The sequence below is a fragment of the Haliotis cracherodii genome, unplaced genomic scaffold (genome assembly GCF_022045235.1).
Source record: "Haliotis cracherodii isolate W230 unplaced genomic scaffold, xgHalCrac1.p SCAF_2, whole genome shotgun sequence".
Taxonomy (NCBI): domain Eukaryota; kingdom Metazoa; phylum Mollusca; class Gastropoda; order Lepetellida; family Haliotidae; genus Haliotis; species Haliotis cracherodii.
Window position 1 is genome coordinate 45013450 of NW_027266275.1, and position 24338 is coordinate 45037787.

Below are 24338 nucleotides of genomic sequence, written 5' to 3' on the forward strand. Positions count from 1 at the left end.
TCATCGGTACAACCCATCTTAGAGAACAAAACAAAGAAAAACTCATTCAAACTACTGTAGTATCGGCTCAGTCCGTGTCTAGACTACAGTGACGTTCAACAACAATATATGAATGTACATAAGTATCTATTAACACATCTCTGCAATCACCTTCCAGTGATAGACCAATTGATCCGTGATGACTAACACTTGTAATAGCCACAGGTTCATTAAAAACCTTCAGACATCTCTCCCGTCATGTTTATCGTGTATGCATTTTGACGTCTTGGACTCGATGTAAATGTATTGACGAGCTGTCATTGTGACTGACTTACTGAGGTAGTACTTAACAGACCTTTCCCATCTAATGATATTATTTGAATACATTTGTTTACAGAAAATACAAAAGTTGATGCTGTCAGGCATACGTAAGCTCATGTCACCTCTCATTTTGTGGAACTATTGTATGCCGTGATACAGCTGGTTGTATGGCTGTCAGTGTAAACATGATGTCACACATACTAAATATAATTGTGTATAGATCAAGGTCTATGTCCTTTGAGCTAAAAATAGTGATATAAAAATTATAAGAATTGACTTTCACGTGAGATTTAATTGGAGTAGAGTAATGGCCAAACATTGCATGAACATCGTCACAAGCTCTGATATTGGTACAGTTTGGCCCTCACTCTTTGAAATGAACATAGCTGTTTTACTTGCAACAAAAATGTTTTTCACATTATATCAGATCACATTCTCAACATCAGAATTATGATCTCTCATGGATATGAATCTATTTTGCCCCATTATGACATCATGTGCACTGTGCAGTATATTATTCTTTTGTGGGATTGTTGTTGCTATTATCTGTGGTCTGTTATCTGATTAGCGGCAACTTGGAACACACCTCCAACCATGACAGAATTATAAATAATTGTTCCTAAACCACATCTTTATTAAGTTCATATCCATGATATTTGTTTCAATAAGATCACACAAACTTTCATGAGTATCTGCACAGCCTCATGAATCTGTTTTCATCAATTTGTAGGTGGACCACAGGATATGAAACGCCTCTTTGTCACAGGCTTAGGGAAGTCTTTTACAGACAAGGATCTCTATCAACTGTTTCCTAATGCTAGAGAAACTGTGGTTATTCGTCGCCGGAATGGGAACTCCTTGGGGTAATAATTGCATCATGCTTATCTTAAATGGATGTGAATTTGCACAGCAATGTCACAGTGTCATGGCAATGTTACAATGTGGTCACATCAGTTTCACTGCTCGTTTTATCCCCCGCCCGCATTTTGAACTGTTCATCTTTCCAGCTGTCTCTTTGATTTCAGTGGGACAAGCTTTTTCAGAAACTGCTGTGGATAGAAGGATGAATTTTGCAAGTCATTTAGGGATAAATATGTTGATACAGCCTCAGAAATGTTTTAAAGAGTTGTTTTTTTTAAGACTGGTCAAGACAACAAGGGGAAATCTTTTTTCACTATAGTCCTCAGACTTTGCAGGGTCCTAGACGGAGACCAAAATGGATAAAATAAGTCATTAATGGAACTATTAACAAGGAAAAGTACTGCAATATAATGTGCACCACTCAACCTTTGAAATGTTGGGGGAAATGCCATTTTGTATAGTGAGCACATTAAATGAAAATGTGAATTTTGTGATCAAACATCACAAGACATGATTATTTACAATTCAATATGTATTGCCGGTTGTACAGGGCATTGTTTTATAAATAGAAATTAAGATTATCATGTGTAATTCATAAATTAAAGTAAGACAGGAATAGCATCAGCTGTACACACTTTTTCCTCCCAAATCTACCAGTTATTCAGTCAAAACATATGATACTGTTTCATCAAGATTAAAACACTCTCACAATGTTGTTTATCTACTTGGTGCATTAACATTATGTTTTCCAAGGAACTATATCAATCAACAGGTATCAATGTGAATAATGCTCAGAGTACTACCTCTATTACATCAGTAGTCGCTTCCACCTCCCAAATATATCGACATCTAGAATGTTTGATAATTGAAACAATTGACGTTCTTCCACCTTGCTCATGTGCAGACGCTGTTGGCTGAACAATACTATCTCCGTCAAGACTATTAGATAGCTGGTAGTAAAGATGAGCGTCTGTTGAAAATAATAAGGTTGTATGGTGTGAGGAAAACCAAATGCAGAATTTATAGCTATTAGGTAATAGAGGCAGTATTTGTACAATTCTACACAATGATAACTATTGTTTGATATCTCTAGATAACTTAATAACAAAAACATAAACATTTCTGGAATGATGATGTCACTTGTGGTTTCAGAATCTATGTGCCATATGAATGTTGTCATTACCAGGCCTACTCTCTTTTCCAATTTTTTTTTTAACCTTAAAACTGCCAAAGCCATTCACATCCTTACATTAACAACAAAAGGCAGATATCTAAACACTGTAGTTGATCCATATTTCTAACCCTCTGACAACCCTCTAAATAGTGCAAAAACAACAACGTTTAACCTTTAGCCTGCTTAATTGTTTTAGCATAAGGCGCTGTAAAAAGGGTGAACAATTTCAAACAGTCAAGTGCTTCATTAAACAAGGGCCAATTGAAGAAATATTTTGCACATTTATTCCTGATAGAAAACTACACATTACTATATAAAGATATCCTTAGACCAAAGCAAACACAAAATTTGTAAATTTATTGAAGGTGGTTTGTGTTTCATGCTATGAACCTTTTTAACTCATTAAATTTGAGCAAATTGATTTCAATTATCATGTCACTGACCTCTTAATTTTAACTAAGAATAAATTTTATTATTTGCTGATGGTAAATTATAAACCATTTCAGGAAATTTATTAACCAAAAGTTAAACAGAAAAAACACTTAATTTTCAAGATCATCATGTCAGTTGCAGAAATACAAATATTCGGGTTAATCTAACGTGTCATATTATAAAATTTGCAGGAAACAATTAATGACATAAATATTCACCAATCCTTATTTGAAGTTGTTTGGTTGAATATTTATGATATACGAAGCAGAGATACGAAAATCAAACAAAGCACACTTCGCCTGACCTCAGCATGATCTTATTGCCATTTTAATATCAACAAAGTTTACTTTCCCTTCATATATATGCCTTGGTGAAAGTTGACGATCTTCTCAATACAAGAATGTTTCATTTGTCATTTTCCGTTTCATATGACAAGAGAAAAACGAAAATAAAGATCATGAATTCCGATAGCAATATTTCAGTAAGTGCAAATAATAATAATATGACAAGACTATACACAAAACAATACATAGTATCAGTAATCACCACTAAAATGAAATAACAATTTACCTTTGATGATATAAATGGCGTATTATTTAATCTGCTTGACCTCGCATGCTCCTGAGACCGGGAAACAGTAGACGATGAATCAAAGGGTGCATGTTAATTAATTTCTTCAGCCTAGACAAAAAGAATAGCGGAAGCTCAATGGATGTCGTTATTTGGAAATACCCCGATAGTTATAGTTTAAAAATCCCTGCAGTAAAAGCATTTTGGGATTTTGGATTGTTTGGATAATACGATTGCTACTCCCTTGTTTTCATCCACGTTTTCTCGCCTAACCCTACACCTGTGTATTTGTCATAATTCACTTGATGCTCAGTTAATGAATTTATTACAGGTATAATTAGTGGTAGCACCACTCAGATTACCTGTTAGGTTCCCATTTGGCCTTTCTTGTGTCTGGGGTAAATATTCAATCTAAATCCAGGTTTGAAGTGAGGTGAAATGTGTGTTATGTAATATGCATGTGGCAGCCCAGCAAGAGATATGATGAGTTGATTTACTTTTTTATAAATCAACGGATGATTCCTAGCCATCAAAGGATCAACAGAGAATACGTTGATTGATTAATCACTGTTATCTTGCACAGTGGATATGTCTCAAAAGTAAGTGTTTCAATGTGTAGGTTTTATTATGGTATGTTTATGGTTCTGTTCGGATGAATAAAACCTTTCATATGGCGTGCTGTTTTTCTTTGGGGAATCAGTCAGCAAACAGCCTGAGTCACAGGAGACTAATCACAATTTTATTTACAAGAACAATTAACAATGAACAATTTACAATTACTTAGAAAATAGCTGAGGGTGCCACAGAGAGTCGGTACAACCCTCTGGGCTGTGAGAGAGAGATCTGCTTGGTATGAGCGTCAAACCCCTTTTGACTAACATTTTGCTTCTGTATGTATTTAACAAAAATTAGAACAATAAAAAGGAATATGATTGGTTGATACACGATGGGCTGTGCCTTATGGTTAATGAATGGCTAGACAGAAGGGAATACTCAATCCTGTTAATCCTGTTGGACTGGCACTAATCTTGTTGACATATTTACTGGGTGCTTTGAAAGAGATTATGGTGTCACGATAGACGAGCTTGTATTGGGGCTACTCCTTAATGCACTATAGACGAGCTTGTATGGGTGAGTCTAAATTAAAGTAATTACTGAATGTTATTCTAATATAGGTGATGACAGATTTACTTAAATAATATAGTTCAAGGTAATCTAAGTGGACTACAAGCCCCCCTAAACAAAAATACCAAAAACCGACCTAAATTAATAAATCAAATACTTAAAAGCCCAAACGACCAAACTAAGGCAGGCAAACAAATAACATTCTTATGGATCCCCACCCACGTAGGAATATACGGTAATGAAAACGCCGATAAAGCAGCTAAACTATCCCTCAAAATCAGAAATTAAAAGGGTAAACAAGCAAAAAATCACCAAAAAATGGCATAACCTTTATCTAAACTCAAATAGCCAAATCAAAAAAGTACTCAGCAAACCACTAACCAAACCAAAAATTCTCCATCCATCAAAAAAAATAGACAGAGTTATCACTTAACTCCAAACAGGACATACCAACCTAAATAACCACCTAAAATTTGAAGAAAAAAAACACTACAGGTAACTGCCCACACTGCAAACAACTAGAAACCCCAGAAGACTCACTCATCCACTGCACACACTACCTAACACATCGAAACGCATTACAAATCACCCTGAATCTAAACAAGGCTCTCACTCTAGAAGCAATACTCAACCCACAAAATAAACTAGAAAACTTGAAGGCCTTAGGCATATTCTTAATCAAAACGGAACTAATAAAACGCTTCTTAAAACAATAATCTACCAAATCAAAATCACATAAACAAACAAACATCCACCATACGCAGCTCCCTTAGTTCACCTCCCCAACCCCATCGGCATCAATTCCAAATCTCAAAATTCCCAAATTTTATATAAGCAACCCCTAAAGCCCCCTCTTGGGTTGCTCACACCACTTTCGCCCCTTTCGGAAACACATTCAATGGCCTGGCCGGGCCCGTGTGCGAAATACGCATCAGTCGGAAAGCGCACGTTAAATCTTCAAAGTAAGTAAGTAAGGTAATCTATAAGACTAGTGACACATATCTTTTGTCTGGGAGATGGGATCTTGATACCTTAGGCTAGCATTTATCTAAAAGCTTGAAATCTATTAAACCTAAAAGAAGTCACCAAGTAAAATAAAACTAAAACCAAAATTACCAAACATCCGACCCCAATAATGCAAGGACTAAATATTTTTCAGTGGAATGCCAACGGACTCACCTCCCACGGCCATGAACTAAAAGCTAAATTTAAACGAGATAAAGGCCCACATATTGCTTGTATTCAGGAAACTAAATTCTCCAAAAAATCCAAATTCACACTACCGAACTATAACTCAGTTAGAACAGATAGAGCTAAACCAAAAACAGGTAGAGCCGCAGGAGGCCTGATTATATATATCAGGGAAGATATAAACTACGAAGAAATAAATATAGACACACCAAACCTAGAAGCCAACGGCATTCAAATCACATTAAATAACAAAAAGATAAACATCATTAATATATACCACTGGGTAGAACAAAAAGTCCAACCTGAGGATCTAAATAAGCTACTCCAAATTAGCAACAAATCCACTATATTCCTAGGAGACTTTAACGCTCACCATCCTACCTGGAGCATAAATGATAAAATAGATAATCAAGGCAAACTAATATCCAAATGGATAGAAACAAACAACATAGTACTCCTAAATAACAGCCAACCCACGAGGTACGATAAGATTAACCAAGAAATGTCGGCTATCGACCTAAGTATATGCACCGCAGATCTAGCCCAAAGTACTCAATGGGAAGTACACAATGTCCCACTAAGTAGTGATCACTTCCCCATAAACATAACCATACAAACAGAAAATCAAGAACCAAAATTCCGTTATAAACAAGCTAACTGGGACCAATTTCAAGTGATCTGCAATCAGGCTAATTTAAAAACAGATTACATAATAAAAGCAGCCAAAACCTCCATCCCTGTTAAAACAACTAAAACAGGCAAACCTATGGTACCATGGTGGAATGAGGAAATAGAACAAACTAGACGTAAATGTAAATCAGCCTTCAATAAAGCCAAACCCGACTATAAACATCTAAAAATAGCTCACGAACTCAGTCACCAAGTTCAAAGTCTAGTCAAAATATCTAAGACCAGAAACTGGAAAAAATTCTGTGAAGAAATAAATAATCATACAGACACCAGAACGGTCTGGCGCAAAATCCACGCCATTAGAGGCTTAAAACGTCATAAAAAAACACCTAACATTAATAAGTCAACAAACCCCGCCGAAAAGGCAAATAACCTCACCAACCACTTTTCGTCCATAAGCAGTAAAAACAACTAAAATTTCAAGATAAACTTAAAACAGAAAACAAATCCAACAAAGAACCAAATAATGACAACCTAGAAATAAACCACCCTTACACAATGGAGGAGCTACTCTACGTCATCCAAAACAGGAAAAAGAGCACAGCCCCAGGATTGGACCTAACTTCCTACCAAATAATTACAAAACTCCCCCCTAAGCTACTCCAGGCACTACTTAAACTATACAATCTCATATATCAAAATGGACAAGTACCTACTCCCTGGAAACAGGCCTTAGTCATACCAATCCCTAAACCTTATAAACCAGCTAATCAGGCTAACTCCTATAGACCAATTTCCTTAACTTCAAACTTATGCAAAGTAATGGAATCTATGGCTAAACACAGACTACAACATTACCTAACTCAAAATAACATCATAAACCCAGATCAAAGAGGTTTCACTCCTGGCCGCTCAACCTTGGATAACCTCGCCCGACTAGAGCAGGACATTAAAACAGGACAACTCAGCAAACAATATACTACAGGCATCTTCTTAGACTTCTCCAAAGCTTTCGACAAGGTATGGCACGACGGGCTATTACAAAAACTACCAAAAATAGGACTCAAAGGTCAAATAATAAACTACATCCAGGACTTCCTAAACAATCGTAAAATAACCGTGGGTATAGATCAAACGCTATCGGACCAATGTCCCCTAGAAAATGGCACTCCCCAGGGCAGTATCCTCAGCCCCACACTCTTCAATATAATGATAAATGATCTATTCGAGGGCCTATCCCCTAAAATAAACACATCTAAATTCGCGGATGATCCGCACAAAAAGCATTAAAATGGCCCAAAACCTACTTAAAAAATCTCTAAACAAAATACAGCAATGGGCTGACAAATGGGGCTTCTCCCTTAACTCGGAAAAAACTACAGGAATAGTATTTAAACACAAAAACATGAAACCCGCCTCCCAAAAACTCCAGCTAAACAACAAACCAGTCCAATTCCTAACACAAACCAAATTCTTAGGACTAATTTTCGATGAACATCTCTCCTGGGACGCTCACATAAATAATCTAATAACTAAATGAAGCAAAGATCTAAATACGCTAAGATGCCTAACTGGCTCAAACTGGGGGGCCTCCAAAGACACCCTCATCTCACTCTATATATCACTAATTAGATCTAAAATATACTACGGATGTGCCATATATGACACCCTGAACCAATCCCTAAGCAAAAAACTAGACTCAATCCAATATCAGGCTCTAAAACTAATAACATGCACTCAACATGGCACCTCCTACACTTCACTCCAGGCCTTAACAGGAGAAATGCCACTAAATCTAAGTAGGGAACAATTAACCCTAAATTTCTTGGCTGTGTCTCAATCCAAAACCTAATAAACAAAAATATCGGCCCAAAAAACCAAGCCCTAGCTTGAAAACACCCTCTACTTACTCCATTATCCCAAAGAATAACCAATTACTTAAAGGGGCACTGATCTAAAGCAATTCCCCGGGACTGGTTGGTGCCTTTGTTATTGTTTTTTCCCAGTTTAGTACCCGGATGTATAGCAGAAATCTAGACTAGTTCGCGACCTCTGCTGCGCCATTCGTAAGCGCATTAGTCACTTTTATGGGTAGTAATAAGGGCGTATGGTCACATTGATCAACAAAATGAAATACAGTTTTCGAGATAATAAGGAAATGTAGGTATATTTGTGGGTAGCATCGGTAATGGTGACGAAGTTTTGATAAGTCACTTGCTTGGTAATTTTGCGATTTTCGTTTACACTATTTTTGCTTGCAACACAAAGTAAATATTTCACCTGAGCATTGCTTTTTTTATAGTGTGTATATTTTTTTACAGTCAAAATGTGTAACATTTTAAAATTTATTAAACGCCTCAATATTCAGTTATTTTACAAAGTGACTGAAAAACATTTCCATCTGTATTATTATGATAATGAATTCCAAACATTTTGATGTTTAATGTCATCACCAAGAGACTGAAAATGTTACGTTGAAAAGTACATTTCTATGTTGTTTGGCTTCTAATCTACATAATAATCTGTTGTGATGTTTTTAGGCCCTTTTGACCGTCTTAATCAATTTTTAGTCAATCTGGACAGATTTTTCAGTCAAAATGACACATTTTATAAATTGCCTCAGAGAATCACATTTTACAAATTGACGGTAATATATACACGCTTACAAAGGAAAAGACTTGTGAAAATGTCTATCGCGCATCAAAGAATTTCCCAACCAAGACGTAGAGAAACAAGAACGAATCGGTTCAATGCTACAGCAAATGAAGGAAAACAAAATGCAAAAACCATAATTACAACCTACCAAATTTATGTGTGTAAATATTAGGCAGCTTCCTTGTTCGAGGAATGTATCCGTGAATATCCACACAACCACTTGTCTGCAGCTGTACAAAGAAACATTATTCCATGTCACGTGTCACTATGACAATCCAATATTTTAAAAGATATATATCGTTTCGGGATATTATAACCCGTGTTCGTTTCTCATCTGATCACTTAGATTGTTTCAGGTGTTTCACATAGGTGTCAAGTTTCAAGGGTCGGCTGAGAAAGCCCACGTGACAACTATTTTCATAAAGTCCACAGTTCCTATAAAATCCATTGAGTGACAGATAACAATGATCAATCAATCAACGTATTATCAGTTACCCCTTTGAACAAAGTATGTTGTTTTTACATCGGCACTTCACGCCATGATGTGAGTGTATTCCCTTTGTTTTAGTAAACCTTGATATGTAAACACTCACTTTTGACATATCCACTGTGCAAGATAACAGTGATTAATCAATCAACATACTTTCTGTTAATCCTTTGATGACTAGGAACAATCCGTTGATGTACTAAAAAGTAAATCAACTGATCATTCACCTCTTGCTGGGCTGCCACATGCATATTACATAACACACATTTCACCTCACTTCAAACCTGGATTTAGATTGAATAATTAGCCCAGACACAATAAATGCCAAATGGGAACCTTTGTCAGGTAATCTAAGTGGTGCTACCACTAATTGTACCTGTAATAAATTCATTAACTGAGCATCAAGTGAATGACGACAAATACACAAGTGTAGGGTTATACCAGAAAACGTGGATGACAACAAGGGAGTAGTAATCGTATTATCGACGCAATCCGAAATCCGAAAATGCTTTCACTGCATGGATACTTTTTTATTATTATTAAACTATAACCATCTGGGGTATTTCCAAATGACGACATCCGATGAGCTCCGCCGTTCTTTTTGTCTGTTTGTTTAGGCTGAAGAAATTAATTAGCATGCGCCCTTTGTCGAAATCTTTATAGATCACAGTTAACCAACCAGTGTTAAAAAATACGTAAAACAAATATTGCCTCCAGCTTCCAAGTTTATTTAGCTTTCCTTGCAGACGGTAGCCCAGTCTCTGGTCACGCTCAGTTGCGTTGCGTATTATCCGGGTACTCACGGGGGAAAAAACAATAACAAAGGCAACAACCAGTCCGGGGAATGGCGTTAGATCAGTGCCCCTTTAAATGAACACCAAATAAACAATCTTAAACAAAGCTGTAAAAAATCAAATATCTTCACACCAAAACTTAAAACACCCAAAATAGACATAACACTAGCTAGCACAATAAATAAACAAACCGACCCAAACATAGCAAAAACCACCACACTAGCATACATACATGAAAATTGGCCAAATTGGTGTCACATTTACACAGACGGATCCTCAGATCCGACATCCAAACACACAGGTTTCGGAGTCCACATCCCACAACCAACTAGAGCCCCACAATCCTGCTGACTCCCAAACAATCAATCAATATTCATGGCCGAACTAAAGGGCATGGCCTCAGCCCTTCATAATCAACAATCTAAAAAACAACAAAAGATCCTAATACTTACCTACTCGCTCAGTGGACTACAAGCCCTCTAAAATAAAAACACCCAAAACCGCCTTGAACTAATAATCAAATACTAAAAAGATTAAACGATTTAACTAAGGCAGGCAAACAAATAGTATTCATTTGGATACCCGCCCACGTAGGAATATACGGCAATGAAAACACTGATAAAGCAGCTAAACTATCCCTTAAAATCCCAGAAATAAGCTTAAATCTACCCATCTCCAAATCATAAATTAAAAGTGTCAACAAACAAAAAATCACCAAAAAATGGCATAACTTATATCTATAAACTCAAATATCAAAATCAAAAAGGTTCTAAAAAAAACCCTAACCAAACCAAACATTCAACATCCGTCCAAAAACATCGAGAGAGTAATCACTAAACTCCAAACAGGACATACCAACCTAAATAACCACCTCAAAATAATAAAAAACACGCAACAGGAACCTGCCCACATTGCAAACAAGAAACCCCAGAACACACACTCATACACTGCAGCCACTACCTAACACACCGAACTACACTACAAACCACCCTAAATCTAAATAAGGCTCTTACTCTATAAGCAAACCTAAACCCACAAAATAAAATAGAAAAATTCAAAGCCTTAGGCGTATACTTAATCAAAACAGGACTAATAAATTGCATTTAAAACCTCAATAAACTACCAAAACCAAACCACATAATCAAACTAACAAACTTCCATACTCAGTTCCCTTAGTTAGCCCCCCAAACCCTCTTGGCATTTTTGCCAAATCTCAAAATTTCCAAAATTCTATATAAGCAACCACTAAAACACCCCTACTGGATTGCCTAACAACTTTTTCCCCTTTTTGGAAACACATTAAATGGCCTGGCCGGGCCCGTGTGCGAAATACGCTGCAGTCGGAAAGCGCACGTAACATCTCCAATATAAGTAAGTAAGTCTATTTAAACTATGTAGACATAATTTTTGTCTTATTGAATAGTATGTCTAGGAGATGCGCTCCCGTTACCTTAGGCTAGCATCTATCTAAAAAGCTATAACTGAAACTACTGATATTTTATATGTGCATTTTACCTGATAATAAGTATTACTTGCTAAACTATAATTATATGAAATGATGTATAAATATTACACCATGATAACTCATAAAAGCACTTGATGTGGATCTAATTATTATAGGAAAACTTAGTATAAATGTTATATCATGGTAACTTACTAAAGCAAAAGGAATACACTCATATCATGGCATGAAGTGCTGATGTAAAAACAACATACTTTGTTCAAAGGGTTAACTGATAATATGTTGATTGATTGCCCTTTGTTATTTATCTCCATGGATTTATTTCAAGAACCGTGGACATAATGAAAAAAGTTGTCACGTGGGCTTTCTCAGCTGACCTTTGAGACTTGATACCTATGTGAAACATCTGAAACAAACTATGTGCTCAGTTGAGAAACTAACACGGGTTATAATATCCCAAAATGATATTTTAAAATATTTGATTGTTACAGAGACACGTAACATCGAATAAGTTTCTTTGTACAGCTGCAACTGGGATATTGTTCCTTATGAGGATTTTCACGGATACATTCCTCCAACAAGGAAGCAGCCTAAATTAATAATATAACTTTGGTAGGTTGTAATTATGATATTTGCATTTTGTTTTCATTCATTTACTGTAGCATTGAACAGAATCATTCTTGTTCCTCTATGTCTTGGTTGGGAAGTTCTTCAATGTGCGATAGACATTGTTTTAACAGATGTTTTCCTTTGTAAACGTGTATATGTTACAGTCAATCTGTAATATGTGATTCACTCAGGCAAATTATAAAATGTCTTAATATTTCATTCATTTTATGAATTCACTGCATAATCTGTCCATTTATTTAACAGCTTGACTTAAAATGATTAAGACGGTCAAAAACATCACAATAGATTAATTATGCTAGGATAAAAAGCCAAACAATGTACAAATGTACTTTTAATCCAAACATTTTCATTCAATTGAAGACGGTATATAACCTAAAAATGTTTGGAATTAGTTATCATAATAATACAGATGGACATATTTTCAGTCAATTTGTAAAATAACTGAATATTTTGGCATTTGATAAATTTCTTATGTGAAAATTTTGACTGTAAAAACATAAACACGATAAAATGAGCAATGCTCAGGTGAAATAATTACTTTGTGTTGCAAGTTAAAATAGTGTAAACGAAAATCGCACAATTACCAATTATTTATTCCATAAATATGAAGACCATCGTGATTGCATGTTCTTGATAGATTGGGTAATGATTAATTATTAACAGCTGTTCACAGCTTTTGAAATTTTAAGTTATATTTTTATATTTAGTTGGTTGGTTGGTTGCTTTGTTGTTAAACACCGCACTCAGCAATATTCCAGCTATATGACGGCGGTCTGTAAATAATCGAGTCTGGACCGGACAATCCAGTGATTAATATCATGAGCATCGATCCACGCAATTGGGATCAATGACATGCATCAACCAGGTCAGCGAGCCTGACCACCCGATCCCGTTAGTCACCTTTTAAGACAAGCATAGTCACCTTTTACGGCAAGCATGGGTTGCCGAAGACCTATTCTACCCCGGAATCTTCACGGGTCTTATATTTAGTAGTTTTTCCATATATTTAGTAGTTTTTCCACAATGATCATGTGTATGGACACTAAATATTGGTCAATGCATCAACACAGAGTAACTGATAAAACTCCAATTTTAATCTTTGGTTTAAACATATTTTATTCAACAATTATGATCTTTCACATGAACATCAATTATCTGAATAAGTAACTATTCCACGTCATTATTTAATTTTAGTATTCCTTAAATGATAAATATATACCTGTAGATAAGATTCTTAATATGTACATACATTTATTACGTCACAGGGTAAGTGATGTGTCAGTCGGACAGTGATAGCCAATATAGTTCTAACTGAAATCTGTTCCTTATACAGTGGCGAAGCAACATATACGCAAAACAACAGTTGTTTTTAATTGCCTTTTGCGGCAATCCATCGGTCCGTCCGCTAGAGTAACTGCTCTTTGTCAAAGGGAAGCTACTCTAACCCTTGTCTATGAGACGTCACGGCCACGGTCAGACGTTGTTGACAGTCGGTCTGTCCTGTTATAACGTGAAGAAGTGTAGTCAGATGTACACACAGCAACAAAACGAAACAAGGTAACAATTCAAACATATTTCGGCAAAATCCTACTATTTTAATTTGTGGAGAAGGTTTCAAGCCGCAGAGGTCTACAAGCACAGATATTGCTACTGATCCCACTGAGCTAGGCTTCGTGCCCTCACAAAATTGTTTCAAAATTTATATCTCCAATGTTGCCAAAACTTATAAAATGCCTTAGCTAGGTCACAGTTAGACACTGATTTTCAGTATATTAGACTGTTCTTTTGATAATGATAGCAATTATCCCTGTAGTTTATCCAGATTCCCGATGGTTAATTCTGACTCGATTGCCGAATGACGAGGGCGAAGCCATGTTTGTTTATAAACAGTGAAAGTAGTCCTACTTGACCTTTGATATTTGCATCTCTATCCGCATATGACCCCAACGGATATTGTTTTTATCCGTTGGCTTTATCCTGCCGAGAAACCTACCCATTATATGATAAATTAATTTCTTGTAACAATACATGATATCTTTCTTTGTTTAATCACAAGAATCAGGGTGGCACTTAAGCTGGTGAGTTGGCCATATATTTATAAGAGAATGTTTTCTTTTGAAAAAGGAATAGGGCACATTGACAATTCTTGCTATTCTGTTCTGTTGGAACCGTATCATGTAAACAAGTACTCATTTTAAAATGTGAAAAGGAATTCTACTGGTGAGAATTATTTTGTTATACGAACATTTCAAGAAATCCAGTTGAAATGTGATTTTGGTACCTTAAATTTCTTGTGAATTTGTACACAAACCAGTATGTGATTTTGTACCCAGAATAGTTTTGTATTAGTTTCAAAGATATGCATTACTTTTAGTATTTTTTAACTTAACCTGCATTACTCCTTAATGTATTTACTGCTTGTTCTCGACAGAAAGAAGAGCTGTGTGAAGTCTTGCTGAGGAAGAAGTTGTTTCAACTAACTGAGAAGACAACCCTATCACACAGCTCCCACGTGATCATGGAAGTGATGATGTCACAGATCAGCACATAACTGCTGTCACCTACACTGGATAGACCTGTGTTGATCTCTCTGCATAAAATTTTGTTTGCACTCTATTGTGATGATTCCAAGTGAATTCTCTTGTGATTCTATTGTGCCTCCTTTTTGTATCTTCATATAATTCAAATGATTTATGCCATAGCATAATTATAGGACACCTGGTGCTGTGTTTTTCACCCCCATATGGGATCGATATGCTCCACTATCAGCAGAAGATAAATGGCGTATTCAGGATCAGGTTTGGTACTCCTCATGCCTCTTCTCGACAAAACTGACATCAATTGAACAGTCAGGATTGGGGTCACTGATCAACTTCTGAGAATCTTTGTCACTACTACAGCAATGAGTGGGATCTTGTACATACTCTCCCTGAGTCTACCATTCAGGGGCAATGGGGTAGCCTAGCGACTATAACGTTAGATTGTCAAACCCAAGACCGGTCTTGTTTCCCCTCATGGGTACAGTATGTGAAGCCAATATCTGATGTTCCCCACCGTGATATTGTTAGAATATTGCTTCAAACGTAAAGCTGTACTCACTCATTCATTCATTCACCTATGCATCGCCTGAAATGGATTTACTGTGACGGTTTAGAGACATAATGATAGTTGTCCTCCCTTACATAATTCATGGAATCACAGGACTCTTATCATTGTCTTCTTTCCATCTGTTGTTCAAGAGGACTGCAAAATTATTAATGATCAAGATCCAGAATATTACCCCTCTCTGCTATACCGTATTTTCTTGAGTATAGAGTGCACTTTTTTTCTTTAAAAAAGACATCTGTGTAGAAGGGGGTGCGCATTATACACGTATTAATGAGTTTTAATGGGGTTTTTACCCGTGAGCACGTAACCGGAAATACCATGTCAACAAATCCATACTGAAGTACGCAAATTAATCATGTAATTACACAGTCTGGCTATAAAAAGTGTTCTTTGTATAACTGGACTTATGTTTGTAACTTATTTCATAAATTTTATTTAAAATTCCTTTTAACATTGTTTTAACTAATTTCGGCGAAATCATGTGTGAAGCAATTGGAAGATCACACAACTCACCGTTATTAATATTGTTATTAACCACAACCACAGTCAGATTACTGCGATTGACACCTTGAAAAGAACTTTACTTGACAGAGAATGGATACATTTATCATAAATGCCATACTTTGACTTGTTAAAAGTCATATTTGTTATAGATTGATGATTCTATGTCAACACATAGTTCTAGCGATCATGTGCACGGGAGCCTCGACGGTGACTGGTCAAACTTGTTCCATGTGATAAATAATACCCGGCAATAGCAATCAGCTGCTTTGCTTAGGGTTATAATTATTTTAAATATATTTAGTAAAAGCTGCAACTAAAATCCTGTAAAGTTATATCGTTGGGTTTGTCTTGACCGAATCACCGGTAGATTTAAAAAAACGTGTGTACAACTGATTGCCGTTTCTGGCTTAGTTTACAAGAAAATACACAAGGTAATCTAAATCCATGGATGTTAAACAATGCCTAGCAGAACAAAAAATACAATTTAAACGGTAAATCAACATATCTGGTGATTTGTTCTATATCTAATTTCAAATTTGCACTGACCAAGTTTCTCATCACCCGTTCGTTTACCGGAATTCGCTGAAGGGGGTTGCGCACTATACTCAAGAAAATACGGTATACAGTTCTCACTGTTTGTCACGGGATCAGGTTTTCTGTGTGTGGACCTTTGGTGAAGTGTTAGGCAATAATGCAGGGATATTTTGTATCTCATTTGTCAGGACTTTCGCTGCGTCATAAACAATCCGCTTATGCTGGAATCAGAACAGACTGACCTAACGCGAGTGAGCCATTCAGTGAACTCTACGTACTGCCCTAGCCATGACAGGGAGTATATTCACAATGCACAGTTTCAAAACACTGCCACACTTCCGCATGGTCTCAATCATCCTGCGGGGAATTATGTGAGGCCTTACCCTACAAGATGCAGCTTTGATGTTTAAAGTGTTTTTCTAGGATTTTTCCTGCAGAAATATGATTGCAAGACCAAGACCAAGACATAACTTGATGCTGTCCCCACCAAGGCATCACCTGTGCGTTGATGCTTTGATAATTGATTGAGGAGTGCACTCATTACACTATGTATGGCATGGCGTTGGTGTGTAGACAACCAGAATATCCACGTCATGTTAGCGACCAAGATGGGATCGACGATATCCTCATTGCTACAATGAATGATGATCCAGGTCTTTGAACTGGTAGGCTAGCCTCACTTTCAATTTCAAGCCAGGCACATTCAGCAGGTTTTAAATGTGATCGCAGACGCGCTATCATGGCTGGAGCAACTATCCCTGACAAGATCTACTTATTCAGACACATTCAAACTCCAATGCCTAGTTCGTCTCCTGTTGTCACTACACCTACATCTCCAGTGGTGGCTGTAGGAATTGAATGTCTGCAGTGGAGTCTCTTTGAAGCCATTCATCCGGACCCATTACTTGTTCGTAGACGCCTCAACTGTAGGTTAGGGTGCTTAGAGCACATCAACAACTTGAACTTCAAGTCAGTGGTTTTGGCAATATCTCATTGAGCCAAGGCCCTCTGTACATCGCATCTTTTGATCCAGTCAGACAATGCATTAGTGGTCTGGGATATAAACAAGATGGGCTCCACCAAGTCAGAAAACCTTTTGTCAACAGAGATAGAGTTCTTCCATCTGCACGACTCCTTTTTCATACAGGTTCAGGTGAGGCATGGATCCACAACGTCACAGTGGACATTCTGACCTGATCAGATGAACCATCCCCATCGCAATGGCATCTCGATCTGAGAATTTTGCAGCGGATTTGCAACTTCTATCCAAGCCCAAACATCAACCTCCTTGCTACCCAGTTAATAAGGCCTCAGGCCCACGTACAGATATATACAATTTAGTTTCACATCAAGTGCTGCATGAAATAATATTTACAGGTAAGAAGAACGAAGACAGATAGCATCTTTAACATAATTGGCTAAGTTCTCAAGACAGTTTACATCAGAAGAGTTGAACATTCTAACCAGTGTGTCTTTACGATTATTACCAATAATGAAGTCTAAATATGGGAAATATTTTGAGCGAATATCTTCATAGATAGGGCAAACAAGAATGAAATGAATTTCATTTTCAACTGTCCTTAACTTGCACAATTGACAAAACCAGAGTGTCTTATCGATGCCATCCCTCCTTCCTGTGTTTTGCATAATTTCCAGTTCTCCAATATGTAAAAGGGTTAGCATACATCGCTTTTCTTTTGATAATACATTTAAAAGATACGGTTCAAGTGGTAATGATGTCTTAAATAATGAATACAGCTCTAATTTCGAGCATCCAGACACTTCAGAATACCATGATTGTGCATGACAGTCCTTAACCCCAGTATAAACTCACTTATAAAATATTCAAGATCACCAGCACCTTGAGAATATAACATATTCTTAATAGCAGAAACCCATGTATTCCTACCAACAGCATCAAACCTAACTAACATATCATAACACCGTTTGGGAAATCTCTCTTAAAGGGCAAGTTCACACGGAAATGAACTATTTTTTCTTGTACTTTTTCCACATTAAAAGTGTTAACATAGAAGTGTCATAGACAAAAATATAAAAACATCATATTTAATTAACATATTTTTTGCACTAAAACGATTCATATTTTTCACATTTACCAAGTGTTCTATTTCCATAACAAAAACACCATGGCTTATGCCCCTTGCAATATGACGTCATTGGTGCCAATTGATAAACATTATGACGTCATCATGCTTTGTTGGAGCCGTTTCACGTGGTGTAGGTACAGTTTTGTGATTCTAGCATCTCAGATGCCAGCCAGAATTGTGTTATGCTGAGACACCACTGCGCCGGAGTGTGTCGTAGACCATGTTGTTTTACCGCAAACTGGTCCTTGATATCTTTTGCGTTGAGAATAGACAGGGACCCAGTTGAATTGGCACCAATTACGTCATAATCTAAGGGGGATAACTCAGGCCTATTTCGCTCGTAAAACGAAGGCCTCATAACGGCATATCACTTTCACACTATTGTGAGCTTCCTACTTTCACTGTGAAGAAAAATGAGTGTATATTTTCAAACACAGATACTAACTAATTCTAAAATTGCATTTTGTTTAGAAAAAGAAAGAAAGTGATTTTTGCGTGTACACTTCCCCTTTAACCTTTAGCCTGCTGAATTATTTTCACACTTCTTACCCCTGCCTGCTGGATTAATTTTAGCATAAGGCGCTCTAAAGAGGGTGGGTGATTTCAAACAGTCGGTGCCTCATTAAACAAGGGCCAATTGAAGAAATATTTTGCACATTTATTCCTGATAGAAAACTACACAATTCTATATAAAAATATCCTGGTGTTTTCAATCATACCAAGGTTAAGACCAAAGCGAACACAAAATTTGTTAATTTTCTTGAACTTACCTGAATTGCGTTATTGAAGGTGGTTTGCATTTCATGCTAGAAACCCTCTAATATCGTAACATTTTTGCAAATTGATTTCAATAATCATATCTCCGATATCATAATTTCAATTGAGTAAAAATTCGGGATTTATAATCGGCATATATCAGCGCGATGGTAAATTATGAACCATTTCAGTGAATTTATTATCTAAACGTTAAACAGAAAAATAACTTAATTTTCGAGGTCATCATGTCGGTTGCAGAAATACGAATATTCGGGTTAATCTGACGTGTCATGTTATAAAATTTGCAGGAAACAATTAATGACTTATAAATATTCACTAATCCTAATTTCAAGCGTTTTGGTTGAATATTTACGATATACAAAAATAAACAACCCGTGTCATGATGCTAGCAGACGTCCTAAAATCAAACATGGCGCGCTTCGCCCGACCTCCGCATAACTTATTGCTATTTTAATATCAACAAAGTTTACATTGCCTTTATAAATATAACTTGGCGAAAATTGACGATCTTCTCAATCGAAGAATGTTTTATTCGTCATATTCCAATAAATATGACGAGAGAGAAATGAAAATAAAGATCGTGAATTCTGACAGCACTATTTCAATTAGTGCAAAGGTCACCGGATGTGATGTCACAGACAGGGGTAGTCTGCTGATAAGCTTTCGAAACAAAACAATTACAGTAAAATTTGAAATAGTTCGCCTATCACATAGAGCAAAAATATAAGTCGATACACAGTATCAGTAATCACCACTAACATGAAATCAGAATGTGACTTTGACGATATAATTCGCGTATTAGTTAATCCGTTTGCCCTTGCATGCTCCCGTGACCCGGAAACAGTAGACGATAAATCAACATGCCACATGCAAGTTTCTCGGTATCTTTTATTTGAACTTCTGTTGATATTTAAGAATCACCATTCAATGTAGTGAATATAAATGGGACATGATTCATATTTCTGCGATGAACACGCTGATAGGTTTCACTACAACAAGTGTATCCCACGTAATACGTCTATGGATATTGTCGATCAGCAAGATCACCCTCAACAACAGGTGTGCGAAAATGGGCTTGACAAAACGTGTTTCAAAATAACATCCCCGCGTTGCTGAATATGATAGGGTATATATAAGCAATAAAATGCTACGTACATATTTTCGGTGTTAGTTCCACATTACATTTAGGATAGTTTTCCTTTCGGGAATACATTCATAGATTCTAGCATGATTTTAGAACAGTTTCACGAAGGATTTCTAAATTTATTCCAAAAATATGAAGACCACCATGATTGCGCATTGATGATAGATTTGTAATTGTTTAATTATTTACAGCTTTTTACAGGTTTTAAAATTTTAAGTTATATTTAATAGTTATTTTTCCCACAATGATGGTGTGTGGGGACAGTAAATATTAGTCTTTGCATCAGCACAGTGTAACTGATCAAACTTCAATTATTATCTTTAGTTTAAACATATTTATTCAACAATTATTATCTTGCACTCTGAAAATCAACTATGTGAATAAGTAACTCTCTGATGTCATCATTTTAATTTTAGTATTCCATGAATAATGATTAAATCAGATCCTTAACATATACATACTAAACTCATATGGACATTAATTTTGCGCATTATGTGGTTTGTTTTCCAAATAAAACAATTCTGAAATATAATTTAATAGGAATTAATTTAATTTAATTACAGTAACAGTACTTGTAACAGTACATGACATTTGTGTTTGTTTAATCACAAGAACCATGGTGGCACATAAGCTGGTTAGTTTGCCATAGGTTTCTTAGAAAATGCTATCTCAGTCTTCTGGTTGGAATGAAAAGAAACATGCCTGTGTACATGTTTACCCTTGCCAAATGTATTTTTTCCAGTCAGCCAATCCATTACTTTTGTTCACCTTATGTGGTCTATTTTATACATACAGGTACTGCTTCCAAACTGTTTTTTCTTTGTATGCAATCGCAGTATCACAACTTCCTCAGCTGGTGTGTATAAAAGTTCCCCTGTCATCATGAAAAAAGAATTATAAAGGAAAGTCATATTTTCATTCAAAAACATATCTGTCTTTCCTTGAATACTCTTTGTCTAAGTGCCAGAAATGTAAGTGTCATAAAAAAATTAAAAAAAGATTTTCATAAGGACTTTTCTTAGATAGACCTAGATCTAAGTCAAACCATGTGACTAGTTAGGTAGAATTATAACCTTATAAGCCCTCATTTCTGAGGTGTCCATATTTTTCACATTTTTAGGACTAAACGTGATCCGTGTAGATCTGCCTGTTTTGTTATGTAAAACAAATTCTTGTCTTAAAAAATGAGAAAAGGAATCATTCAGACGAATTTTTTTTATCCCATTGATTCACGAAAATCAGTTGAAATGTACAGTGGTGACTTTGGCACCCAAAATTTCTAGTAATTTGTTACCCAAATGGGTATGTGATTTTGTAGATCTACCTAGAATTATTTCAAAGATATACATGAATTTGGTGTCTTAAACTTAACATAATATCACTTTCCTATCAAAACAATTCATTCTAACTTAGGTTTAACCAACTTAACTGGCCTCTCCTTCAGTGACAAGACGTCAATTTTCTCTCAAAACTAAACAATCAATTTCAAGGATCACAGTCATAATCATATTTGGAACTTGATGAAATATTTTATCATGTGTTCTGTTCATCTACATTAAAACATAAATATAATTGTCTTATTTTCTTAGGTACAAATTCACAAAGTATTTTGGGTACAATTTAATTTGTTTTGGGTACAAAATCACTCATATATATAAATAGGAGCCTAGAATCTATATATATTTACACTACCTCGTTGTGTACCAAAATGTTATCGGTTCAGAGGACGGGAGGTTCTCAGAAAGTTTTCAACAACATCTTTAATATTTAAATTGTTCTTTTTGTAATGTTAGACCAATAACAATATTATGTTATTATTATGGCATACCAATACGTTGGATCGCTCTCCGTTGCGCTCGTTTATAGAAAATATTGTAAAATTAAAATCATCGAGCGTGAAATCCATTACGGTTTCGGATTTAGACTTACACATTTTATGGCGACAATCACGAAGAAATATGAAACAAATAAGAGTGAAGACTGCTCTCCAGATCAATAAATAGTAAATAGTTGACGAAAAATAGTAAATTATGTATTTTCTTTTGAATTTGAATCTATTTCGGAATTTCTTTATGATAGCTTACCAACTTTTGCATATTTTGCTTCCATGTGTCACATGCTGTACGTGCTTCCGGTTTCAGAAATGATAGCTAAAATTGCAAGTACTTTGATTATTTCTCCTAAAATGCATTATTTTGCTATTGAATGGTTTACCTAGAATGTATATCAGTTCAGATTTTGCGTATCATCCAATATTTGTCGTTTTTCGCAGTGTTTGTTGACTTTGTTCGACTCAACAAATCGCGAGTTAGGCCACGCCCAAACGTATCACTGACGTTTGTCGGCTTGGCAATGTGTCGGAAAGTTTATCAAACGAAATCATTTGCAAACTCTTTAAAAATGAAATTCTTTTTACAAAGATTTATACATGCGTGTCAATAATTCTAGAAAATTAAGTTAGATGTAACAAAATGATTGTAATAGTCTAACGGGATAACTATGCATGTGGAGTTGTTTGTTTACCGCCGTTGCCATGATCGTACAAGTTCCATCCAATCGATGATGTTACGATTCAGATTGTATTTGTTTACAATTAATTACACCGAAAGTTGCTAATTTTTAGAAATAAAGGAACATGAGTGTTTTCCTTTCGTCAGCAAACACAAAATTATGATCGAATAGGAAAAATGATGAAATTATAAAGAAAATATCGGACTGCATGCCGCTCAACGTGAAGTGCCAAAAGTCAACAATGGCCGTTCCTGGTAGATGTGTGCCGAGAAGTTTGGCCGAAACTTTTTTAACTCGCGATATTTTCTTTTTGAGGTAAATAAATGACTGAACGTTTTGATATTGAGCAAGCTGAGCATTTATGCATGTCATACGTAATTTAAATGTTACGCAAAGCCTTCTTGGTAAATAGATATGGCGAGTTTTATTTTGGGGTGTTGTTATGCTATTCGCCTGTCGAATGGGTTCGACATCAGATGCACGGGGATGGACACCTCTGTCGAATGGGTTCGACGTTAGCGTGCATTATTTTCACACTTCTTACCCCTGCCTGCTGGATTAATTTTAGCATAAGGCGCTCTAAAGAGGGTGGTGATTTCAAACAGTTGGGCCAATTGAAGAAATATTTTGCACCTTTATTCCTGATAGAAAACTACATAATTCTATATAAAAATATCCTGGTGTTTTCAATCATACCAAGGTTAAGACCAAAGCTAACACAAACTTTGTAAATTTTCTTGAACTTACCTGAATTGCGTTATTGAAGGTGGTTTGCATTTCATGCTAGGAACCCTCTAATATCGTAACATTTTTGCAAATTGATTTCAATAATCATATCTCCGATATCATAATTTTAATTGAGTAAAAATTCGAGATTTATAATGGGCATAGATCAGCACGATGGTAAATTATGAACCATTTCAGTGAATTTATTATCTAAACGTTAAACAGAAAAATAACTTAATTTTCGAGGTCATCATGTCGGTTGCAGAAATACGAATATTCGGGTTAATCTGACGTGTCATGTTATAAAATTTGCAGGAAACAATTAATGACTTATAAATATTCACTAATCCTAATTTCAAGCGTTTTGGACGAATATTTACGAAATACAAAAATAAACAACCCGTGTCATGATGCTAGCAGACGTCCTAAAATCAAACATGGCGCGCTTCGCCCGACCTCCGCATAACTTATTGCTATTTTAATATCAACAAAGTTTACATTGCCTTTATAGATATAACTTGGCGAAAGTTGACGATCTTCTCAATCGAAGAATGTTTTATTTGTCATATTCCAATAAATATGACGAGAGAGAAATGAAAATAAAGATCGTGAATT

The 24338-nt window shown here is 35.9% G+C and overlaps 1 protein-coding gene across 3 annotated transcripts in view; it reads left to right on the top strand.

The window, feature by feature from the left end:
* The window catches only part of LOC139469159 (nucleolin-like), a 374233-nt gene that overhangs the window by 228773 nt on the left and 121122 nt on the right, over positions 1-24338 (top strand). For all 3 annotated transcript variants that reach the window (XM_071251294.1, XM_071251292.1, XM_071251293.1), the window contains one exon: positions 1031-1163. In XM_071251294.1, coding sequence (XP_071107395.1) covers positions 1031-1163 — 133 coding nt within the window. The remainder of the gene's footprint in view (positions 1-1030; positions 1164-24338) is intronic.